The sequence below is a fragment of the Pithys albifrons genome, chromosome 2, assembly GCF_047495875.1.
Source record: "Pithys albifrons albifrons isolate INPA30051 chromosome 2, PitAlb_v1, whole genome shotgun sequence".
In the NCBI taxonomy this organism is placed as follows: Eukaryota; Metazoa; Chordata; class Aves; order Passeriformes; family Thamnophilidae; genus Pithys; species Pithys albifrons.
Genome location: NC_092459.1, coordinates 91,071,147 through 91,093,923, shown reverse-complemented (window position 1 = coordinate 91,093,923; position 22,777 = coordinate 91,071,147). Strand labels below are relative to the sequence as shown.

General features: G+C 37.2%; 1 protein-coding gene across 1 annotated transcript in view; it reads right to left on the bottom strand.

Moving 5' to 3' along the window:
• The window catches only part of THADA (THADA armadillo repeat containing), a 159,764-nt gene that overhangs the window by 78,428 nt on the left and 58,559 nt on the right, over positions 1–22,777 (bottom strand). The window contains exon 29 of the mRNA XM_071577509.1: positions 11,930–12,098. Within this exon, the coding sequence (XP_071433610.1) occupies positions 11,930–12,098 (169 nt within the window). The remainder of the gene's footprint in view (positions 1–11,929; positions 12,099–22,777) is intronic.

Sequence of the window (22,777 nt, the reverse complement as noted above, 5' to 3'; positions counted from 1 at the left end):
CTTTTATTATAAAGCTAAACAGAGGCATGCATTTGGATTGTTGAAAGGAAGAAAAGGTGCTAAGAAACTATACTGAAGTCAAACTCAGTATGAACTATAAATGCTCAGTATCTTTCACTTAGGTCAAATGTTTAAGTGTTGAATTCGTAAGTGACTTCTCACAGTAAAACAAGAGGTTTAATATTGTTGGTGCACTGGCACCAAAAAAGAACAAACCTGATTTCCAGGGTTTAAAGCTTTCCCAATACCCACTTCTGACACGACCTTCCTGCATCTATGGAAATACCTGGGCATATTTGGGGGAGGAAGGGGGGAAATTAACCATTGCTTATTTTTGACAATAAAAACAGGGCAAAATGAACAACTACAATCTGGAAAGATCAACTGCCAAATACAGATTGAGACATTCATTGCAGACATACTGAATCTGAAGTGTGTGCTCCTGAGTAAAATCAACACACACACATTTGTGCTGTGCCTCTGGCAGCACCCCAGTGCAATAAACAACAAGATACGAGGACAGGCTGTACCCTTCAACAGAGGATGAGGTCCAGAACAGAGATACGGAGGAGCACACACCTGAAACAAGAGCTGACAGGAGTGAGCTGATAGTGAGGGTGCCAGGGGAAACGGGGAGAGATAAGAGAGGCACAAATCTGAAGAGCAGTGAGGGAGGACAGAATGGAAGCACCTGCTGCTTATCATTCCTTCAGAACCTTTACTCACTCCTGGCTTGCTTGAAGCTGTGTGGGAGATTTATACACTCCCAAACACCAAGGAGACACTGATGATCCAAAGACTACTGGCACCTTTTATGAAGGAGGGAGCGGAGAAAAGGAGGGATCTTGGACTTAGAAGAGATAAAGTTAAAAGCATGCATGTATAAACCCTCTCAGCATCCCCCTTGCTCTCTCTGCAGTTAGACCACACCTAGGCTGTTTCCAGGACCTGATGAAGGCTCTGTAGGGCACTTCAGGTACAAGAGCTGCTGCAGCTCCACCAGAAACCCCATTTTTGAAGACCCAACTTAGAATCCACATTACTAGTTGAGTGTTTTAGCACTATCCCCCCAAACTACGAGCATGTTGCACTAGACAGTGGAAAATAAATTTCCTTTCAATAGAGCATTGCTCCCCACATCAACTCTAACCAAAAAGCAAAACACATCAACAGACCCTTAGAGCAAGGCACTACTCCAAATAAACCCTCCACCAGTAGATACAAGTCTAACACAGATTCTTCTTCTTAGTCCTGCACCCACAAACTTTCTGTCCCATGTAATTCCTTTATGTCAGTTAAATTTCTGCCCAATCCCTCCTTAGCCTGAATATCCATTTCCCATTCTTTTCTGGCCTATGAATAAACAGAATTTGAGGAACAAAATCAGAGGAATACATTTCCAGAGTATGCCATAGTTCAGATTCAGTCATTTAGAGCCTAAGTAAAAAAACCAAAACATCACACTTAAAGTAAAACAGCCATGTGAAAAAATATTCCTAGAAAATTTAGCACCACCACAACTACTTCAGAAATGCTGGTATGCTAAAATAATTATATTAATAAGGCCAAGGAAAAACAGTAGTAAGAAACACTACTGCAAGAAATGCCTGTGACACAAACACTAAAAAAATAACAGTAAAGCAACTAACATGATTTAAACTTGAAGACAGAAAAAGTACACTATGTTAATTTAAGAAATTCTAATTTGGTGTGCCAACACTTTGAAATTCATTTTCACACACTGGAAAAATGTCTTTTCTTGTTTTGATTTTTTTTTGTTTCATTTTCTTAGTTTTCCAGATTTTCCCTCCTCAGTGTCTTTCAATTTTTTGTTCCACTATTTGAGATTCTTGCATCCTGTCCTTCAACATTGCTAAGTCTCTGCTGAGTTGTTACCCACTTAAAACCACTCCTCCCTCTTCATTCAGTTCTCCCATTCAGCATTCTTTTAAATGCCTACTTTCCCAGATTTCTTCTCCTTTTATGGAGGATATTTTTCTCTTTTGTAAACAGGCTGAGAAAGCTTCCAAAGATCAGAGAGAGCAGCTTCCCCAATTTATCGCTATAGTCTGAACTTCTGAAAACCCAGAGCACAGTAAAACCCCCTCACTTTTCATAAGTATTTTTCATATATCCTCAGCCAGAACTTATCATGGAAGGGTATTTTTAAAAGTATATCCAGGAAGTGTAATAAGGATTATCTCTTTTTTGGCTCTGAAGGTTTTTAAAGACACAGTTCCTAGATCAAAAGGAAGGGAAAAAATCCTATGCAGGTGGGATCGAAAACATGTTTTTGGAGATGAAAAATGAACACCACAGAGTACTGTATTAATCCACTGAACCACCTAGGAGAATATTATATCTTCAAGTACACTTTACAAGTTTCAACTTTCCCCTTCCCAACTGTAAAAACATCCTCTGCCTGTGACAGTGATAGGATTGTGTCTCTGACTAACCATGAGGGATACTTATAGATTCATAATACAAAACAGGTGCAAGAAATATGCACAGAACTGAACACATAGAAATTTAGACTTCAGACAAGCTCAATTGCTGTTCTGGGAGGTCTAAATCAAGTTAACCAGACAGTGCCTAGAACAGTTCAACTCTATTCAGGAAGATTTAAGCAGTAAAAAGTAAAATACCCTGCCAACATTATTTGTTTCTAACATCCTCCTCATCTAAGAACAAAATAATCTATCTATTGTGAAAACTGTACCTAGGAGGAAGATTTCTCTTTTCTTAGTTTAATCCTAGGATCTAATAAAAATTGTTTTATATAACCACATTTATTTATATATGGTGTTTTCAGTCACTGCACCTTTATCCAACACATCACTAGAGCAGGCAGATGAATACTAGTGATGCTTTATGACTGTCACAGAACACCAGGCAGTGTAGCTCAAATGGCTCCACACACAGGCACCCCAAAGTCTCTGCAAGCTATGTGGGTCGCAGGAGCTTTTATTCATTAAGGAGTGGAACGAGGTGCACTGGATCAGGGAGGCCAAAACATTTGCAAAACAACTGCTTGCCATAACCACAGTAGCAAGCACCAAAAGCTGGGGCATGGGAGAGGGGGAGGAAGTGCATCCAACAAGTCACCCATGTCACTGTACAGAGGGGGCAGCTGTCATGCTCTCCCTGGCACAACCCAGAGTAGTCATTATTAGAGTTACATCTCAGTTAAAAGCAGCAGCACCTTGTTTTCACTACCTGATGAATGTTGCTCATTCTGTACTAATACCATGCTTTTTCTACTTCAATGATATGAACATAAGGTTTACAACAACAGCATCCCTACATATCCTTAGTTGTTGTAGGAAGCAACTCAATGATGATGCAGAAACTAAATGAAAAGACTCAATAGATTTGTAAGAGCTGTCTAAATCTATGCCCTTTCAAAAACTGGTATGGCCTAGGTAGACAAAAGACAATATTTGGGAGCATTACAAATCATAGATAAAGCAACTTCAAAGCAATGTACAACCAGCAGACCTGACCAATCAATAAGCAGTACCACATGTTTTTTTCTTGTTTTTTTTGCCTTTGTTTTTTTTGCTTTTTAATTAAAAAAAACAGCTGAAGGACAAGCTCTGGCAAAATCTTACCAATGACTTTCTTTCAGAGAGTGCCTCCTCCCCTACTTGGAACTCAGTTGTATTCATAAATATAAATCTTGTTCTCGAACACTTACTGCCTCCTTATATCAGTGTGCCTCTACGTAAGTTAATATGAATTTACAACACAAAGAAACAAGACAACTGTCCTGTTATTGCCAGCTACATATAAGTGAATGTTTTCAACTTGACATCAATATTTCTTTTCTCTTTTTACTAATCTTAAAAGTAAGGCTTATCTTGAACACTAAAAACTGAGCTTAGAGAAGAAACAGCTGGAAGGAAGTTTCATTGGAAAATATTTAATTTTAGCAGCTTTATTTCTTTGATCTGTAGATAATGTAACATTTGTTTACTACATTCAGTTTTTATAAGCCAACATTGAACTGCTACACTTCAACCTTTACTGCCAAGACAAATAAAATGTAATTCACCACAGTCTGTGTTTCTGTGCTACCGAATAAAACCAAGTAAACACCACAGTACTTCCCCATTCATTCTCTCCAACTCTAGAGAGCCTTTGTCATCAAAACAAAACAAGAAAAAAATATGGTCACTGACAACCCTGCTGGTAATTCACATTAAGGATTTTTAGGCCAAACTAATGAATAGTATACTTCTCTCTTTCACTCAGCTAAATGGACCAACATCCAATAATGACCTTCAAAATGTATTTGATTAATTTGTCTCCTGTTGTATTCTCACACCTTAGTCACTGGAGTGTGTGTGGGTTTATTACCTATTCAGTCCTGTAATAAGGAAGGTCCAGTCAATGCTTGCTTGCTTTTCTTCATTCATCATTCTTGTCTGCTTTATGTTTAAATTACTTCAACTGCCTTTAGTCCTCTGAGTGTCCAAGTATTAACTCATAAAAAATGAGAGTGATCGTAATCTCAAATACCTAAAGCTTGACCTTGCTTTGGAGCAACTTATGCTAAAATCTTCATTTTCTCAAAGGAAGGAAAGAGGCATCCACATTCATTAGGGAGGCTCTACTTTCATTACTTTTATCAAGAACATCTCTTAATACAACCCTGCCAGATAACTAAACTACCTAACATATTCATGTTTTCATCATTAACTGCTTCTTTTCATCAGTACAATCATGTACTTAATTTTTATCTTCAACAAAGCCATCTCCATACATTTTTGGCTTAATAGTACTGTAAGCTAAGACAGCACATGCAGATGTTTCTCCAGCTGCTTTTTCCTTGGCTTGTGCTATCAGTCTGTGCTGAAAGCAGCATACTGACTTAGACAAATCTTTGCATGACCCAGTATGGCTGTTTGGAGGTTCTGTTCTTGTTCTGGCTTTCTTCCTGCTCTAATGAAGTCTACAATCATCCTTTAAATCACTTCTTCCCTCTTTAAATCACTTCTTCTAGCTCTCCATTAAGATTTAAAACATCAGCATGCCCGAAGAGTTGTTACAGATAATTTAGAGTTCTACCATTGCACAAATCTTGACGTATTCAATAAACTGCACATAGAAAAACCAGAAACAGTACACGATTTTCACAGTGTTCAAGGCCAGTCTGGATGGGGCTCTGAGGTCCACGGGAAGGTGTCCCTGCCCATGGCAGGGGATTGGAACCAGATGGTCTTTAAGGTCTCTAACAATCAAAACCATTCTATGATAAAAGCCCTGTACAGAAAAACCCACTACACAACCATGCAGATTTTTAAATCATACTATTGTTTTTTCACACCAGGGCTCTAGAGTCTTTCATTTCCAAGTCTTTTCAGGAAGATAGGTCTAATTCTATAGGATGCTGCTATTCCCTGAAAAGCAACTGCCAATTTCTTGTCCTGCTGAAGTCAGTAGGAAGTTTAATCTTTAAAATTAATGTTAAATAATGTAAAGAGTTATGAAGCCCTCTATCTCTTATTAAGTCTAATTTCTGTCACATGCAACTGACTAAGTCAAAGTGACTCAGTCTGTTCTTTAGATTTGAGATACAACAGTGCTGCTTTTTTCAAACACAAACCAAAAATGCTTCAAAAACCTCACACCAAAATTCCTTCTGTAAGACTTTGCATTCACATGCCAAACAGAACTGTTTGAGTTAGTGAACATAAAAAAACCCAACCAAGAAACCAAGAAAAAGAAGAAAAATACAAAAAAACAATCCCCCCCACACACACACTTCTTTGAACCAGCCTACTGCTCTAATACTGATTTAGCTAATTGAAACTACAGAATTTTGGGGAAAATTCACTGTGGAGAAAATCTGAGTATTAGCCATAACAATTTGTGAAGAACAACTGACTTCTGACTGATGACACTCAAACACTGCATTGAACAAGTGAATTTCCATTTTTATCTTCATGAAGTTTTAACTCTGCATCAAAGCATAACAAATTCTCTGTCTCATCTGCTTCTTGCCAGTTATTTTGTGTATGTCTTTAAGAAGAGATCCCAAAGAGAAGAAGATACAGTTTTTCTATTGCAATGAAAAACACTGGCATATGCTCAGAGAACAAATCTCAGGATAAATCAGTAGGAGTGTCAAAGTAATAGTAATAAGTGGGAAGATGGCAGTGCGGAGAAAAGCTACCAGCCAGGCCTCAGATGAGAAGATGTGGAATAGAGACAAATATTCCTTGGGACCACAACAGATCAAGCAGAATTTCTGTGAGTTACAGCAGTTTTGACCAAACCAAGTCACAACAGGAAGGATCCACCTGCAGGGCCATGACAGACTAGCCAGGTGGTTTTTTAATTTTATTCTATGCAGTTGTTCAATTGCTTGTACAAAGTACTACCAAAAACTCATCACAAACAAAGCAGCTTCCAGACAGAAATTGCTCCTCAATGATATGTGCACCTGGGAACTTCTATGAAAAACTTAAACCTGGACAGTGCAATTCATCTCCTGATGGAGACAGCAAGTGAAGGCACACATAAGTAAAGTCATGTAGTTCCCTCCATATACAGGAAGCAAATGATGAGGGAAAAGTGATTGAATCCTTCTTCCTCCTAATCCACACCCAAAAGATGCCAATGGAAATGCAAAAAGCTCTTCAAACAGAATAGAGAGATAAGAGAAGCAAAATTTTTGTACCGGTTTGTATCCCAATCTCAAGCCAGACATTGTTAGCATGTTGTTATAAATGCACACAAGACCTCTGGAAAGTAGGGTAGCACCTTCAACATTTCAGAGCAAGGCACAGACAAGTTAAATGAAAACACAATGCCTCTTTTAATAACTTCCATTGACCTAATCCCCTGTGTTCTATAAATATGTAACTGTAGGCTTGCCAAAGTGAATGTGAAGATGATCAACCTGATAACATACAAGATGAATCAATTGATGTACAGATTCATTCATTTGAAAAACAAATAAACCTTAACAGTAATTATGTCTGCTTCATGATTGATAGCAGCTGTCCAGTGAATTGTTCTTGATATGAACTGTATGTAAGGGGATATTCACACTAAGAGTACAGATTTTTCCAGTATACAAATGTGAAAAAGATTTCTTGAAACTGAGTGAAGAACTGTGACTGAAAGCTCCAGTCACACTGCTACTATTCTACTCTACTAAAAACAATTGGATTCTTGATCTATGCACATCAGGCAGCCTTTGAAATCCAGCATCAATCACGTTAACTGATTCTCACAAGATAAAAACAAAAGCTGAAGTTTAACATCTGCTTTCCTTGGCAAACCAATCTGAAAGTCCATGCATTTGGGAGGGTTTTTTAATCATCATAAACAATCCACCACCAGATGAATAGTTTTCAGGTTAGGGGACCCTTTCTTGGGGTCCCTGCAACTTTTCTTCACTTCAAAGCACTCTAAGGAAGAGGTTAAAGAATTAGAGAAATTAAGAGGTTTGTGTGCAGATGCAAAATTGTGATATTGTTGGCATCATGGAGACAAAATACAATAGCTAACGTGTTTGGGGTAATGTAATGGAGGGATACAAGCTCCTCCGGTGGGGAGGATGGAAAGATGGAAGTTGACTTCTCTATGACAGAAAACTGGAATGCACAGAGCTTTGCCTGGGGATGGATGGACGATGAGCCAGCTGGGAACTCAGGTTAAGGACTAAAGAGCAGCCCAGTATAGGTGACACTGCAGTTGGTGCCTGCTATAACCCACCAAGCCAGGCAGAATGAGGGGATGACAGACAGCTAGAAACAGCCTTGCATTTTCAGGCCCTGGTCCTCAAGGGGAATTTCAGCCACCCTGCTATCGGCTGGATGACCATCACAGCACAATGTAAGCAACCCACAGGATTCCTCGAGCGCACTGATGACAACTTCCCAACAAAAACAATAGAGGAAACAACACAGTTCATCTCATTCTATACTAGTAAAACTCATAGTTAGGAATAGCACAGGCTCAAGCTTTCTATGTCCAGTATGCCCAGAAGCTTCTTGGACTCTGTTCAGTGTAAAGTGTAAATGTACGGAACATGTTATCTGAATTGTATCCAAAAACTGTTCAGAGTTTCCAACAGGTATTTCCAATTGAAGTAAAATTCATGTTTATAATATTTATTGCTTTGTTTATAATATTTAATTGCTTATTTGCAATAACAATCTTAGAAACTAATTGAGCAATTTACATCAAATTTTAATTGTTTAGACAAGCCCATCGACAACAATAAAAGCTATGAATGTTACACCCATAAATCTATGCAAGCAAGAATCAACCATGTCCACAATAATGCAAATAAAAATTCTGTATAGCTTCATGAAGATGCCCCAATCATTGGGAGCATCACGAAGTCATTAAAAAGAGGAAAGACTGGCAGGAATCTCAAGTGGTTATCTGTCCAACTCTCAGGCACAGGCAAAATCCTATATACATGATGGCAGATACACTATTTGTAAGTGCTGAACTTTAATGCATCCTTAATGTTAGAAAGTAGTTTTTAATATTTAACTGTGTTAGTGAATTAATGGAGAAAAGTATACCTTTCAATAATCAGCCATTACTACCTTCCACTTTTCAATACTAAGTATTTCTTGGATTCTCTTGAACACTACAGTTAATTTTTGCCCTGGCCTTTCTAATTTCCTCTCTGCATGCTCTTGCTTCAGTGTTTCTTCTTACTCTGTGTTCAGTAAAAAACTAATTTATAACACTGTTAATCAAACCAGTATATGGAAGTTACTAATCACAAGCACAGGTTATTGCATGACACATTTTTGAATTAACTACTGGTTCTTTCTGAACTTCTCAATTATTCTGGACAGATAGAATACATACTGCAAGAATTCCAATCCCAAAGAGATAGAAGGTCAAAAGAGCATTTGATCCTCTGATAAGTAAACTTCACAATCTTCCCAAACACTTTTAAGTTCCTTGGCAACTGCCAAAAGTCAAAAAGATACACAAACATAAAGCTCCCATAGTCATAAATTTTGATACATTTATGGAATTTTCTACATAAAGCTCTGGGCAAACTCATTCTTCAAGGTGATCGGCCAAAAAACCTAGATCTTAAAACAAAACAAAGCCAGAAACATTTCATTATCCAAGAAGGTTAGCACAAGATTTCTGCATTTTCTTATGGACTAAAACTTGATTCCTTTCCCCCCACCAATCCCCTATCCCATTTTGGATTATGGAGCAAAGTAAAAACTGCACTCAAAAACATCGAAAATATTTTTCTTTGTTTTATTCAAGTTACTGTATTTATTTATGATGCAGAACTTTTTGAAGAATAGTTCCCTAAGAGCTACAGAACATCAGCATTCCTCCTGGATAATTCTTGAAAAGAATTACTCTATAAAACCTGTAAAGTGTAAGATTATTTTATTCTCCTGCACATTCCTATTCCCATTTAAACTGAGCTACAGTAATCACAGTGGGGAGGAAAAGCCACGTTTTCACACAAAGCAGAGGTCTTAAACACAACACATTTGCAACCACTGTCAAAAAAAAAATCCCTCTCTGGCCATCTCAGCAATTTGAAAAGCAGGCCATGTTAGGATAAGCACTCCGTGCTGACTCTTTTTCAATGGTGTTTCTATAAATTAACATTTGTCTTGTAACAGATGAGGTGATTATATAACTGAAACAGATCTTCAAGATTCATTGCACTTGGCACTGACACATACGCTTTTATTCTGAATAATTCCAAATTTCTTGTTTAAGAATTGAGAGCATATGAACAATGGAATAAAAAACTCGGGCAATGAACTTAGCTTCTAATGTCACAGAACACTGAATTCCATTTTTGTAAGGTATTGGCCTTGTATTTCTGGAAAAATCTGAATTTTTCTGAGTTTTGTACAGACTCGCTCTTTTTAGTAGGGATTTTTCTTTTGGTTTTATATCAAGGAGAACCATAAATTCTCTACTGTGTCATGGAAATGCAGTGCAAACAGTTTTGAACACTGCCAGATCACTGTCTCTTCAAGTAAGCCTTCTGAGAAACAATGTTTTAACAAATAATCCTGTAACACAATTTTCTAGAGTTCAGTGAGCTTTAGCAGCAGTTTTGCAAGTCCCCAACTTACACTGATAAAAAGAAAACTGAAACGATGCATCCAGCAACCCCTGAAAGTCACAGTACTTTTCTCTCTATTTACAGGAGGTAACTTGACTGACAACATGTTGAACTACCTGGCATTAGTGCTTTAGAGGTAAAACGAAGATCACTGCCTTGCCTCCCTTTCTGGCATATCTTTTCACTTCTTCTGAATATTTTGTTGTTTTAAACTAGCAACACTAAATTAAATCAAGAATTAAATAAAGATTTTGAAATTCCTTGATTCAGAAGCTGTAAAATCAAAGCCCAAGACAAACGTGATAAACCAAATGAGTGAACTGTTAGAGTACAACTGACATTTTTGGGGACAATATCATACTCCAACAGCACCAGTCTCTCCTGGTGCAGTACCAACTGCAGCAGTAGTTTCTAAAAGCTGCACAAAAGTGATCAAAAACCAGGTTAAAGTCTTGAGAGTATCTCCTGTCTCACAGGTATGGAAAACTACCTACACCTATGCATAAGACCATGTTAGCAATACGGGATATTAAAAACTAGATCATCTTTCAGGCTCTTTGATATCCAGCCCTCCATTATTTTTTTTTCCCCCAGGTCACTAAAAAGGAGGCAATAGTTTTATACACTATAGCCAGTCTCATTATAACCTCATGACTAGGGTTATAATCATTTTGGACTAAGAAAGCATTTAATTATAACTCTTGGAATAACCCTCTTTTCCTAACTCCTGAGTTGTGACACAGCGGGGCTGCACAGGGAACTTGATGATGGCACTCTCCCCCTCTCCACATGGATGCAGCAGCTCACAGGTCTAAGCACTTACATGTATCAGGTGCATGGAGGCTTTTCAGAGCAGGGGATCATCCCATGCCCTGCAGAAACCTTCACTGTAACCAATGATCACCTAAATCCAAATTCAACTGCCTGAAACTGCTTACAGGTAAAGTTGACATTTACAGCTCCAGCGGAACTTCACTCATTTCCCTGTCCTACATTTCCTGAAAGGTCATGGTTTTAAAGGGAAATAATATGCTGGAAAAGTTATAATTAAAAAATAAATCAAAACAACCACACCCCCCCATCACACATCTTACAGTGGGAACACATACCTAGAAAGCTTGCCAACTAAGGCAGACCAACAGAGCTGATCGTGTACAATATGGCTTTGTTGGAGGGCTGCTCTTGAAAAACAGGCAATAAAAATGAGTAACTTATTACAACGATAGCTCAAAAATCAAACACAGTGAACTGACTGCCATAAACCAAAGGAATGATATAAGGGAAATGAAGGAATTTCTGATAAGTGAGCTATTCTCCACAATGTTTCCAGAAGACAACAGTATAAAGCTTACCACAACTTATACAGCAAACTGACAGGAAGCTGTTGGTGTAGCAGGAAAAGCAAATGAAGTAATGAATAAATATGTGGGTAAGGAGCAAGTCTCAACATACACAATGCTGTTGGTGCATGGAGTTCAGCTTTGCTCAGTCATTTTGGGCAAGTCACACAGATCTCTCTCTAAATACGTTCAGCTAAAGATATTTGCTCTTAAAGCACTTCAATCTCTAGAGATGAAACATTATATGAAATGTAAATATTGCTATTTACAGCTTACTGCCTTCTAATGACAGCTGAAATGTGCATTCCACATCTATCATCTGACAGAATCCACTCAAAATCAGTCTTCATGTATATTTTGACAATGTGTGAACATCAAGCACAACTCATTCTGTGTTATCTGGCTGTCAAGAACGACCAAAAAAAAATCCAACAAAACCCTTACAGTAAAAAAACAAACCACAAAAAATCCAACAAAAAAACAACCCTCAAAAACTTACTTGCAGTAGCGTTCCATGAATACTGTTCTGTCGTATGCAAGGACTGGTGGGGTCTGGAAGCCCCTGCAGCAAGGACAGCACTGTCTGTGGTACTTCATTTACCATAACGAATGGAACAAGGGCCCGACCTGACATCTCACGGCAACGGTACACAGGAGAGTGCCCACACCTAGAATAAAGAGAAATATCTGATTTTGGTCAATCCACTGTGGTGGTTAAAACAAAACAAGGTAATGCAGTGAAAACTAAAACATATTTCTCACAAATCCAATACACGGTCTTTTTTCTCAGTAGTGAAATAATATTTTGCAAGAAATATATGCCATTCTAGAGCTATGCTGGAGGCCTTTTGTCCTTCACAAGTTCTGGTGTTTATGTAAAGGAAAAATTAAAAAAAAGGAAAAGATGCCATTATGCCATGAAGCAGGCAAGTATATGGACCTGTACCATCTTTCTTGGTGCTTATGATACTTATTAGTCATACTCAAATGATTATGAGTTTGACTTAAAACTGTTAAGCAACATGTTGTTAATCAGATGTTTCCATAAGAAGACAACATTGTGTCTACAGAATTTTAGGCCAAATCTCCCACTGATTTTTATAACATATTTAAAGACAGGAAATAGCAGACAGACCAGAAAATAATTTGCCATTATTTATAATTAGTATCTAAAAGGTAAATACTTTTTATTTAAAATCAGCTGCTAAGATTCAAGAGTCCATATAAAGCACAGGCCAAAAAGAATATTTTTCTTTTAGTGTTATTAAGGTTTTGAATTGGTTGTAGGTTTATGAATAAATATAGAATGAGCTATACAGGTATATTAACACATTAATCATCTGTATACTACCTCAGTAGCACGTATGCTGAATCAAAGGGAATGAGTCCTTAACCAGCTAAGTAGGTTAGGCTAAGTCTTTCAAAACCAGTAATTCTTGCACATGTCAGTTTTGGCAATGCAGGAACAATTCAGCCACCTACAGGATTTAGACCAAAGGCCAAATGTCTTTGGTGATGTAAAAATGCAATATATAGCTGAAGTTGTGCTCCGATACCACTCAGCTGATTGTGATGACTTAAGACACATGGCCTTTCCTACTCCAATCTTCTCATCCTTCTCCTGAATTGCTTCTTATGTATTTTCGGTTTACAAAAAATCACATGGAGTTGAGATTAACCCTTGCCAAAATATGTTGACCTCTCCCCCAAAACCCCCTGCAGGATCATGCCTACATATAAATGAAATTAACATCTCGAGTTTTCAAATATCTCTAGCAAATTTAAGTCAATACTCAAAGTAGTAGTTTACTTCAGTTCACATCATATAAATACAGCTTCCATCTTGAACCAGCAACCAAATTAGTAGTTTTGAACACTAAGAAACTAAATAGTGTTAACTGAAATAGCCATTTTATGCCTTGGCATGTCTGGAAAACACAGGTCTCGTTTAGAGGAACTACAGAGCTATGCTACCCCAAATGATAGGCTTTTGTGGGAATTTCCATCCTTGCAGCATGGCTGCGTGTTCTATCACAATTTTTACAAAGACCATCTTTGCATTTCCTTTATAAAGACTGGCTATCCTTGACAACAGGATGCTAAAGCAGGGCAGTCACAACTGCAGGTTCTGCCATAGGAAAGAGCTTCAGTTCTGTATAGACAAGGAAGAAGGAGAAATTCAACTCCGCTCTTTGAAAAAAACCTTCCATTTCTTTTAAACAAAAGAATTTTAATTCTATTGCACAGTAAACTTAAACCTGAGACATGATCTGTTTGTAACCATTCCTTCAGTTCTGCTAAACTGTGTTTTCTCAACCAAAAGATTCTCACACATAGACGTTCTTTCCAAACACGAGCAACACTAACACATGGTTAGTTTTTAATTATCTATAACTGTATACTTAATGTTCTTTGTTTATGATCTTTTACAAATCCCAAGGATTCTAACTTGTCTTCACAGCAGGAGTGGAAAATGGGTAAGATGCCAGGGTTTCCTCTAACTTGTGCCAAGGTACTTTCCATGCTTCAGAAGGGGTTTCCTCCTCAAGCATGATGCAATGAATTACAATGGAATTCTGTGGGTTTTCCCCTATTAATAAGAATTGGTTTTATACATATATGTATAAAAAATTATTATTTTTAAATAACCTGAGTGTAACCTTGTTGTGTTGTAAAAACTGATACCAAAGATTTATAACACATGCATAGACATATACGGAGACACAACATTTTACATGCCAAATTTTGTTCCATGATATTATTTTATCACATTTATTATGGAAATAGAAGTCACTATATTTAGAAAAAAAAGTTTCATATTACTGGCTAAATTTTCCCAGCTACCTGAAATCCTCCCCCTGAGCAACCACACAGGTGCCCAGTCGTGGAGAACTCGCCCAGGATGCAGCTGACCCCGTTCTGCAACTTTCTGTGCCTGAGGGAAATCCAATCCCACAGCTACTACTTGCCCCAAGGGCAACCCAGCCATCACCCTGCCACTGTACTCTGCCCCTGTTGAACATTGATGCAAACTTCTCCCACTACAGAGTGCCACACAGGGTGTAGTGCAGTCAGAGAACTGACATCCCGGCAGAAACCCTGAGGAGAGCCCTGCTGTGAGTCAGTACTAAGGAACAAAGGCATCACAAAAGTTTAAGAACAGCAAGTATCTGCTATATAGGAACACATAGGGGAATACATGGAAGGTATTTCATGTTGGCAAATAGCTTCCCAAATCTGAGAGGGGTTAACGCATTCCTACTCTTTCTTCTCATTTATTTAAAATATTTGTTTTTAAATCTCCTCATACACAAAGAAAATCAGTTGTTCCCCACACTCCCACAAGAAACAGGACAGATAATATGTCAAAAACACACCTCCTTTCACATACACATGCAAGATGTCAAGCCAAGGCAGCACCAGAGGCCTATTCCTGAACTTCTGCATACCCTGAAGGCACTAAGGTGTACATCTCTCATGTTTTGAAAGCACTTGGCTTCATTCCTAAATCATGCAAGAAGTTTGCCAGAGGAAATATCAAAACATACACTATTTTTTCCATTCTCTCAGAGCACCCTAGAACAGGCAGTTTTGATTTTTATAGGATCCCACTTAGACATGACCTCTTACCTGTAAGCAAGAATAAACAGGGTCAATTCTCAAAAAGTGATCCCAAAAGTGAATGCAAATAAAACAGTTGAGCAACATCAACTAAATTCTAACCTAATATAACAATTTTTTGTTTATTGTTATAGCAAGCTCCAAGATCAATACACTCTAATTCTACAACCTATATTCTTAAATATTTATTTTATCTAGGATTTTTAGCAATAATTATTGGAAGCAACCTCACAAACTCTATCAAGAAATACTATTACATAGTTATGGCAATCACAGTACCCCAGTCTGTATCTGCAGCAAAACCTAGCAGCTTAGGGAAAGAACTATTTTAAGGCTATTAAACTATTCAGGTTATTCCTCCTGCCATCCCTGAAATTAGATTCATTTATGTGATGGCAGTTGCCTTGTCAGGACACTGGCAGAAAAGAACAGGACCTCCAGCCTTGTCCACTTCACCATCCACATTCTGAGCTTCACCTGCCAACAGGACCAGAATCTGTGACAGGCCCATTGATGCTCTTTGCAGGAAGTATGAGCAATGGAGTCTTGCACCCATTAGAAAAGCATCAATGTGTGTGCAAACCTGCATTTAAAACTGTTCTGTTTCCTTTGATTTGAAAGTACCTGGGGGAGAGGGGAAGTGTTTTCAGTATGAGATGCTTCCTTTACATGCAGGTCACTTTAAAATGAAGGAATTACCTAAAATGTTGTCATATGTAAAAACATATAGTAATTTAATTTTATGACATTTCAAGGTAGCAACAAGCATGAAACTTGCAAAATCCTCATGTGATATCCTTCTCTTGAATCCTGAGGGTATTAACAACTGTTGTAGTAGTTCACCTTGAACTCAGGACTGTTTATCTAGGTGCATGAGGTATGGAATGTAAACATGTTTACTTGAAACGGTCCATGATCAAGAACAAAAAGTCAGTAAATCTGAGGTGGTTTCACTTCATGTAACTGCAATTCAATGCATTTCCACTGCTCCATTCCAGCTTCAAGACTGAGATCCTGAACAACCCTCCCAACTGACATAATTTATGACCAACTCCCATGAGGCACAGAGATTCCATACTCCTCTGCACACATCAAAGTATCTAATTTATTACTCTGGCTACAAACAACAGAACATTAGCTGTATAAAAATATCTTAAGCTTTTTGTTGAAAAAGAAAAGAAACAAACCAGCAAAACTGCAGGTGTGCTTGTTTTCCTCCCTTTCTGATTACTTATCCTTAACAGACTTTATATTATCCAAATTAACAAAGCAAATAAGGATGACCTTTTATATGAAGGTCAAAGAAACAAATGAGTAGAATTAATTTGAAAAAATCACACCTGTATCTGAAAATATGTATATTAAATTAAATAATACCTACAGTTGTTAGAAGGATTAATAAGGAGAGGAATAGCTATTTCCAGTTTTCCTAGATGTTTTCCTAGATGTTTTCACAGTGATCTGTGCATTACTAATTATGTCACTGTTCATCAACAATACAGTGAAGGGGCCTCTGAGCTTGTAAGTCAAACCAAGTATCCCCCCACCATCACAGAGAGTTTGGGAAAAAAAGGCAGCACAAGGCAGGAAAGGCACACATGCAATTCAAACAAACCAACTCTGCCTGCCGGTTAAAGCATTTTAACAGCCTCTATGGTTTTTAAAAGGTACAGTCAATTAAAAAATATGAATAAATAAAGATTGAGTAGATGGCATTTTTTAAATCCTGGAGCTAGTTATGCCACAAGGTCATAACAATGCACTGTAAAAAGAAGTTGTAATAAGGCTTCCATCTGATTCTATATAGACACAGTAAGTAGTATGAGAAAGAGATTTTCTCTTTCCTGCGCCACACAGCTGTACAGCTCAAGTCATGTTAGCAGTTACAAAGCAAGAATCAAAAACATGACATTCCATTAGGGAAAAACATGGATGGTGGTCAGAGATGAGAGTGAAAAGCATTTACCAAAAGATTCAGTTCCCATTACAAAGAGTTTGGTTAATAAGATTCAAGAGCATTGTAGGCATTCATCATGATTATAGATGAGTTCGTTTTTTTCCCCTTCAAATTATCTCCTAAAGGAATAAATTTAGCAACTTTCAAATGCAGCATAACAGGTTTCCAAGAAAAGTGAGGTCCAAAAATAGCATTAAAAAACTCACCCTTCCACACAATTAACACAACCTGGACTTCCATAGTGGGGACAAATCAGCAGGATAGGGCCTATTCATTACTGTGAGAGAGAAGTTTCCTGGAATATGAAGAATAATTGCTACACTTGTACATATAGTTTCTTTTATTCATTTATTGACTTGTTTGGTTTATGTTTTTCTTTTAAGGAAACACAATTATTTTTCATTTAGAACTCTGTGTTCCATAGCAAATAAAGTAAATTAAACATTTAATTAAAAAAACCCCTTATTTCTCTGTGGAAACTTGTATTGTAATTGGCCTGAAGACAAGTTTTTTCATTCCTTAATCTGAGGTTAAGAACAAAAAAAAACCAAAACCCAGAATAATCTGAGTTTTGATATAGCTTCTCAATATTTATCTGATGAGTAGAAAAACATTAGAGAATTATCAACAGTTTGCTGGAGGTTTTAGATCTACAATCAACAAGTGAACGTAGCTCACAAAACGTTTAAACAAAACTAAGGACAGAAACAAATGAAATTTAATTTCAGGTTATTTATGCAGTACTAAGTCTCTAAATTCTTATCTATTTCCTTTAAAGTGAAGTTAATGGTTGCCCAAACTTCTGGTCTCTCTATACACTGTGTTAAGTGTTTTATTCTTCCAACTTGAGCAATTAAGATAAAACCTTCTATTTTTGTAAGAGCAGCGTTTTCCACACAAACACTTAATGAATCAGAGTAGCCATAAATACTGCAGAAAGTATGTAGGCAAAGTACACAGGCTTTTATTTGTGAAAGCAGTCCTCAAGCTATGCAGGAGTTGTTTCTCCATATGTTTCCAAGGGCTTTCAAGGAAAAAATTATGGACATTTCTCTCTTCTTGTCACCAAGGTCTATGTTACTGAAAAAAAGTGGACAACTGTTACCAAGCTGAATCAACATTAGAAACTTGAATTGTTCTGGTTTAGCAAGCCAAAGCCACCTAAGATCTCTAACATTTAAGCCTATGAAAACTCTTACTAATACTGTGTGTAAACTTCAGACCAACAGAAATGTGCTCTCTTCAAATGGAGATTTACTATAGAACATGTTGACACAATGTAAATGCCATCTCTTTTCTTGCATTTCCATCAAGAAATCTCAATATCTAAAGGTAGCTAAACTCTAGGTTTACTTAGCTATTTGCTGAAATTACATGAGGTTAGAGCTTTTGTTTTGGTTTGCAGCATTCTAGAGAAAAACAACTCCTCTTAAGATCAGATAAAAGAAAAAATTTCATTCACAACCATATTTCTACTTTGTTAATTTGAGAATAGTTACTATGACATTTCACAACTGCAGAATAACAAAGAAAACCACACCACTTACTATCCAAATAGTTAGGAAAAACCAAAACAGAGACTGCTTTCTGTCTTAGCAACTGTATCATTATTTTGAACTCTATGAAAGGGAAGTTGAATGCATAAATCAAGTCTCAGCACCTTGTGATGATTTTGAAAGCTTCAGATGATTGTAAATAAGGCTGCAATACAAGCACTTTAAAAAATATATTATCAGACCAAAGGATCTGAGTTCTCAAAGATACTTCCCTTTCAGCCATACCACCAAAAGTAATTAGTCCAATGCTAAAAAGTCTTTCCAATACTGAATCTTCCCCAACTCATATTGTTCTTTTTAAATAATATTGGCTTTTAAAAATATCATTATGCTTGGTTTTCCTTCTCATTCTCTGCATAGTTAATGTATTATTTCTCTCCATTTTCATGATCCTTCCTGCAAATACTTTTGCAGAATAAGTTATTATCCGGATACTTATCTTGACCATCAAAGTACTTACTGACTGGTTAATTTCAAGTATGTAAATGAATAATGGAATTCCTTCAACAATCATATGTTGACAGTTGAGCACCCCATCCTATTTTTTACTGGATCATGTTTCAAATAACAAGCAGTATACACCAAATTTTAACCCAGGATCCAAGCCATTGGTCCACTTCAGGAGTCTGCAAGACTGAAGAAAAATAGTTACTCCGAGTGCTCATGAATGCCTCTCTGCTAGACATCACCTTTACTTCCTATTAATCTGACAGCTCCCTACAGTTTGTGAGCATTTCCTGAATTGCTTTGGACTATAATCTGCCAATGATGGAGGAACGCAGTGAAAACTCCAAGAGGGAACCAATAGCGAATACCTAAGGGTTCTGATATTTCCCATCACCACCACTTGGGAAAAAAAAATCTACCCACGGTTACAGAGAAAAGACAAGAATACAGCCAAGAATGTATAAAACCCTGAGATTAGCTCAGTTGGTTAAAACTTTGTGGTAATAAAGCCAAGGTCATGGGTTCAATCCCGTGTGGGTCACTGACTTAAGAGTGGGACTCGATGATCCTTGTGGGTCCCTTCCAGCTCAGAATAGTCTGTGATTCTGTGACCAGCAGAGTTCTAGTTGACCAGAGCAGCCTATCGCACATCAAGCCCTTTGCAGTCTTCTCTAGCACTACAATTTGAACTTAACCAAATTAGAAAAAGTATTACAAGCTGTTTACAATTTTTTTCAAAATGCTAAAAAGAAGAAAAAGACTAAGTCTCCATACTAATAAATTTTTACAGTGAATCATAAATACTTGTACAGATCAGTACCAATCACTGCAGAATTGGTGCTGCACAGAGAACAGACTGCAAACAGGAATGGAAGACTTCCAAGACACTCCCAGCTCACAAGAAATATGCTCAGGGGAGAAACACATTCCTCTCCATACCTCCTTCTCCCCCAGCTATTGCAAAATTTTCACCTTAGATGTCAAGCAAGAGATTTAATACAATAAAAATGTAAAAAACAATGTGTGTTTTAGGGGTGCACATGGCTTCTTTTTCTAAATGCCTATGACAGCTCATGTGTTTTGGGAATCTTGCCCACAACCAAAAAGATATCTGTCTTCAACTTGCAATGACTGGTCACCCCATAAGCTTCCCCAAGGAGGACAGGGCATTCCAGTGCATCAGAGCCTGCTCCCACTGTCATAGGGATGGCAGATAATACACTATTGCAGGCAGTTATAACACTGAGCAGTTACACTGATCAGACATTAAGAAGAGAAAAAACCCCAACAAAACAAGACAAAGCCAAAAAACCAGAGATCAAATACTGAGAAGAAGTGCATGTGACAAGGGAACTCAGGGGGATGCTTTCATAAACAACTGTAATCAAGAACAGCTATTTTAATACAAGGCTTCAACAAACACATGTAGTTCTTTTCATCTAATATGAAGAGGCATTTCCACTAAAGCTCTTTCCTTGCGAGACCCTGGATAAGATTCTCAGCCTTACAGAAATGGAATTTGAAAACCAGTAATTTTTAACATTAATTCTCCTACTGCTGCCATGCCAAACTAAAATACAGGAAAAAAGGAGAAAGGCAGAGGAAGCACACTTAGCACAATCACTCAGCTACCTTGTTTGGCCTTCTACCAAAGGACACCAGAGTTTAGCCTTCAGAAAGTCAGAGGGATGCTTTCAATCAGATACAGGATGATATACTAAACCCCATGTATGTAACTGTACGTGGGAAACAAAACAAACACCAGAAAATTTGCATCTAAACAACTTATATAAACAGCAATTTTAACAATTTATACATTAACAGCTTCAATTAAGCTTCTCTCAAACAAATTGAAGATGTCTTGTTATCAGTACTTCATCACTCCATCTTTTGCGTTCTTGATTAAATCTAAGGTTTTAAAATTAACTCAAAATCTCACAAGACACTTTTGATTTTACATCTGAATTTTGTTTCTTTATTACTCCATCTTCTCCTAGACCTATTCCCATGAAGCCCATACAAACTTTTGTCACAGGGCTACAGCAGAACCAACCAGTCACCTGGATATAATTTAACATAATTAAACACAACACAGGGCAATCCAACTAAAAGCTGTAAGTCAACAAAGAATAATTTTTTCAAAAGAGCAACCCACATGGAATTAACATTATTGATCGGTGAAAATTTAAATTCACACCACATTCTGAATATTAATACTACTACACTTGTGTCTTTTTCCTTAAGAAGTGAGCTCTAAGAGATTTCTGAAATAGTAAGACAACTGAAACTCAGAGAACCTCAGAATTCATGATCGGGTGCTCTGCTTGCGAGGAAGCCAAAATAAACCTGGATCAATCTCACTTATTTAATACACATTTTCCAAACTGCCTAAAACACAGATTCAGTGATTTGCAACATTAGTACACAAAGGTTAAAACAGCAGGATAATAATTTTACATATGTGTCTTTACCTACTCAAATTTGTTGGTCAAAAGCAAAAGATGTGAATTAAGGCAATACCTCTATCTGTGCTGAAGAAAACTGAGCAATGAAGACTGAAAGCAATATGCAAAGCATTTATTAAGTGGAAAAAGAACAGGGGGAGAAAAAAAGAGACAGAGCTGCATTAGAAAAACACTGCATATTAGCAGGAAAACATCAAAGAACTAGAAATAAATCAGTCAATGGCAAAAGACAGCACAATAATGTGAATATATTAATGTATCTGGTAATTAAAACCAGTATTTGACAGGTACAGTATAATGCAACATCATGAGGTTGCTTCATTACATGGGAAAGACCTTAAATATTTTACTAATCAGAAAACTATTGAAAACAATTAGTCATTTGTACTAGGTAAGCAGAGTGCATCTGAAGGTCTATTTTTAAACTCCTAGCAAATATCTTTAAAGATAGACTCATTCCCTTTGGTAAATAAAAAGTGCAAAACAAAATTCATTGTAAGAGATTAAAATTCAAGTTTGTATTTATAAAATAGCTTTCTAAGCTTGTTTCTGAAAAAACAATCTCTGAATAGCATTTTGTACCGAACAACTTACAGAATCTATACATTACACGCTGAACCTCTCAGCCTTCAATGAAGGAATTGGATCTTTTATAACAGAAACCCGTATTTTGCTTTTAAAGGTTAAGAAAAATGCTGTTTAAACGTTAGGAAAATTTTTTTTTAACCTGCATATTAGTCTGGCATCTGTTAAAACTTTAAAAAGTTCTTAGCACACTTAACCACTGAGTAAAACCAAGACTACTGCATTATATATGTGGGCTAAAGACTCATATGAAATCATGGCCCCTACAATTTTTTTTCTCACTTTCCACATAATTTTGAAAGAATTTGGGGTTGCACACGCACTGGGAAGTCACACTTGTGCTCATAGAGAGCTCCCACAAATACACCAGGCATCACCTGTGCCACAACACTGTCATGGGCAAGGAATCACAGGAGGCACTCCTGATATCTCACATTCCTTTAGCCAAGTGATTTTTAAAAAATTCACCAAGATGACTTTGCCAGAAGCACATTAAGGGGTTTCAAAGAGCCTGTTCTGACCAACAAGCTGCAAAAGTAATAACTTCCAAGAAACAGTGTACCAATAAAATCAATCGTAAGATCTTCAGTTGTTTCCTCTGCCCTCCCAAGACAAGGGATAACCAGATCAATGTAAATCCACATACCCTCTACCAGATGCATCCAGCCCACTCAAATAACATATTTATCACAGTTACTAGGATAGCATTTGAGCTG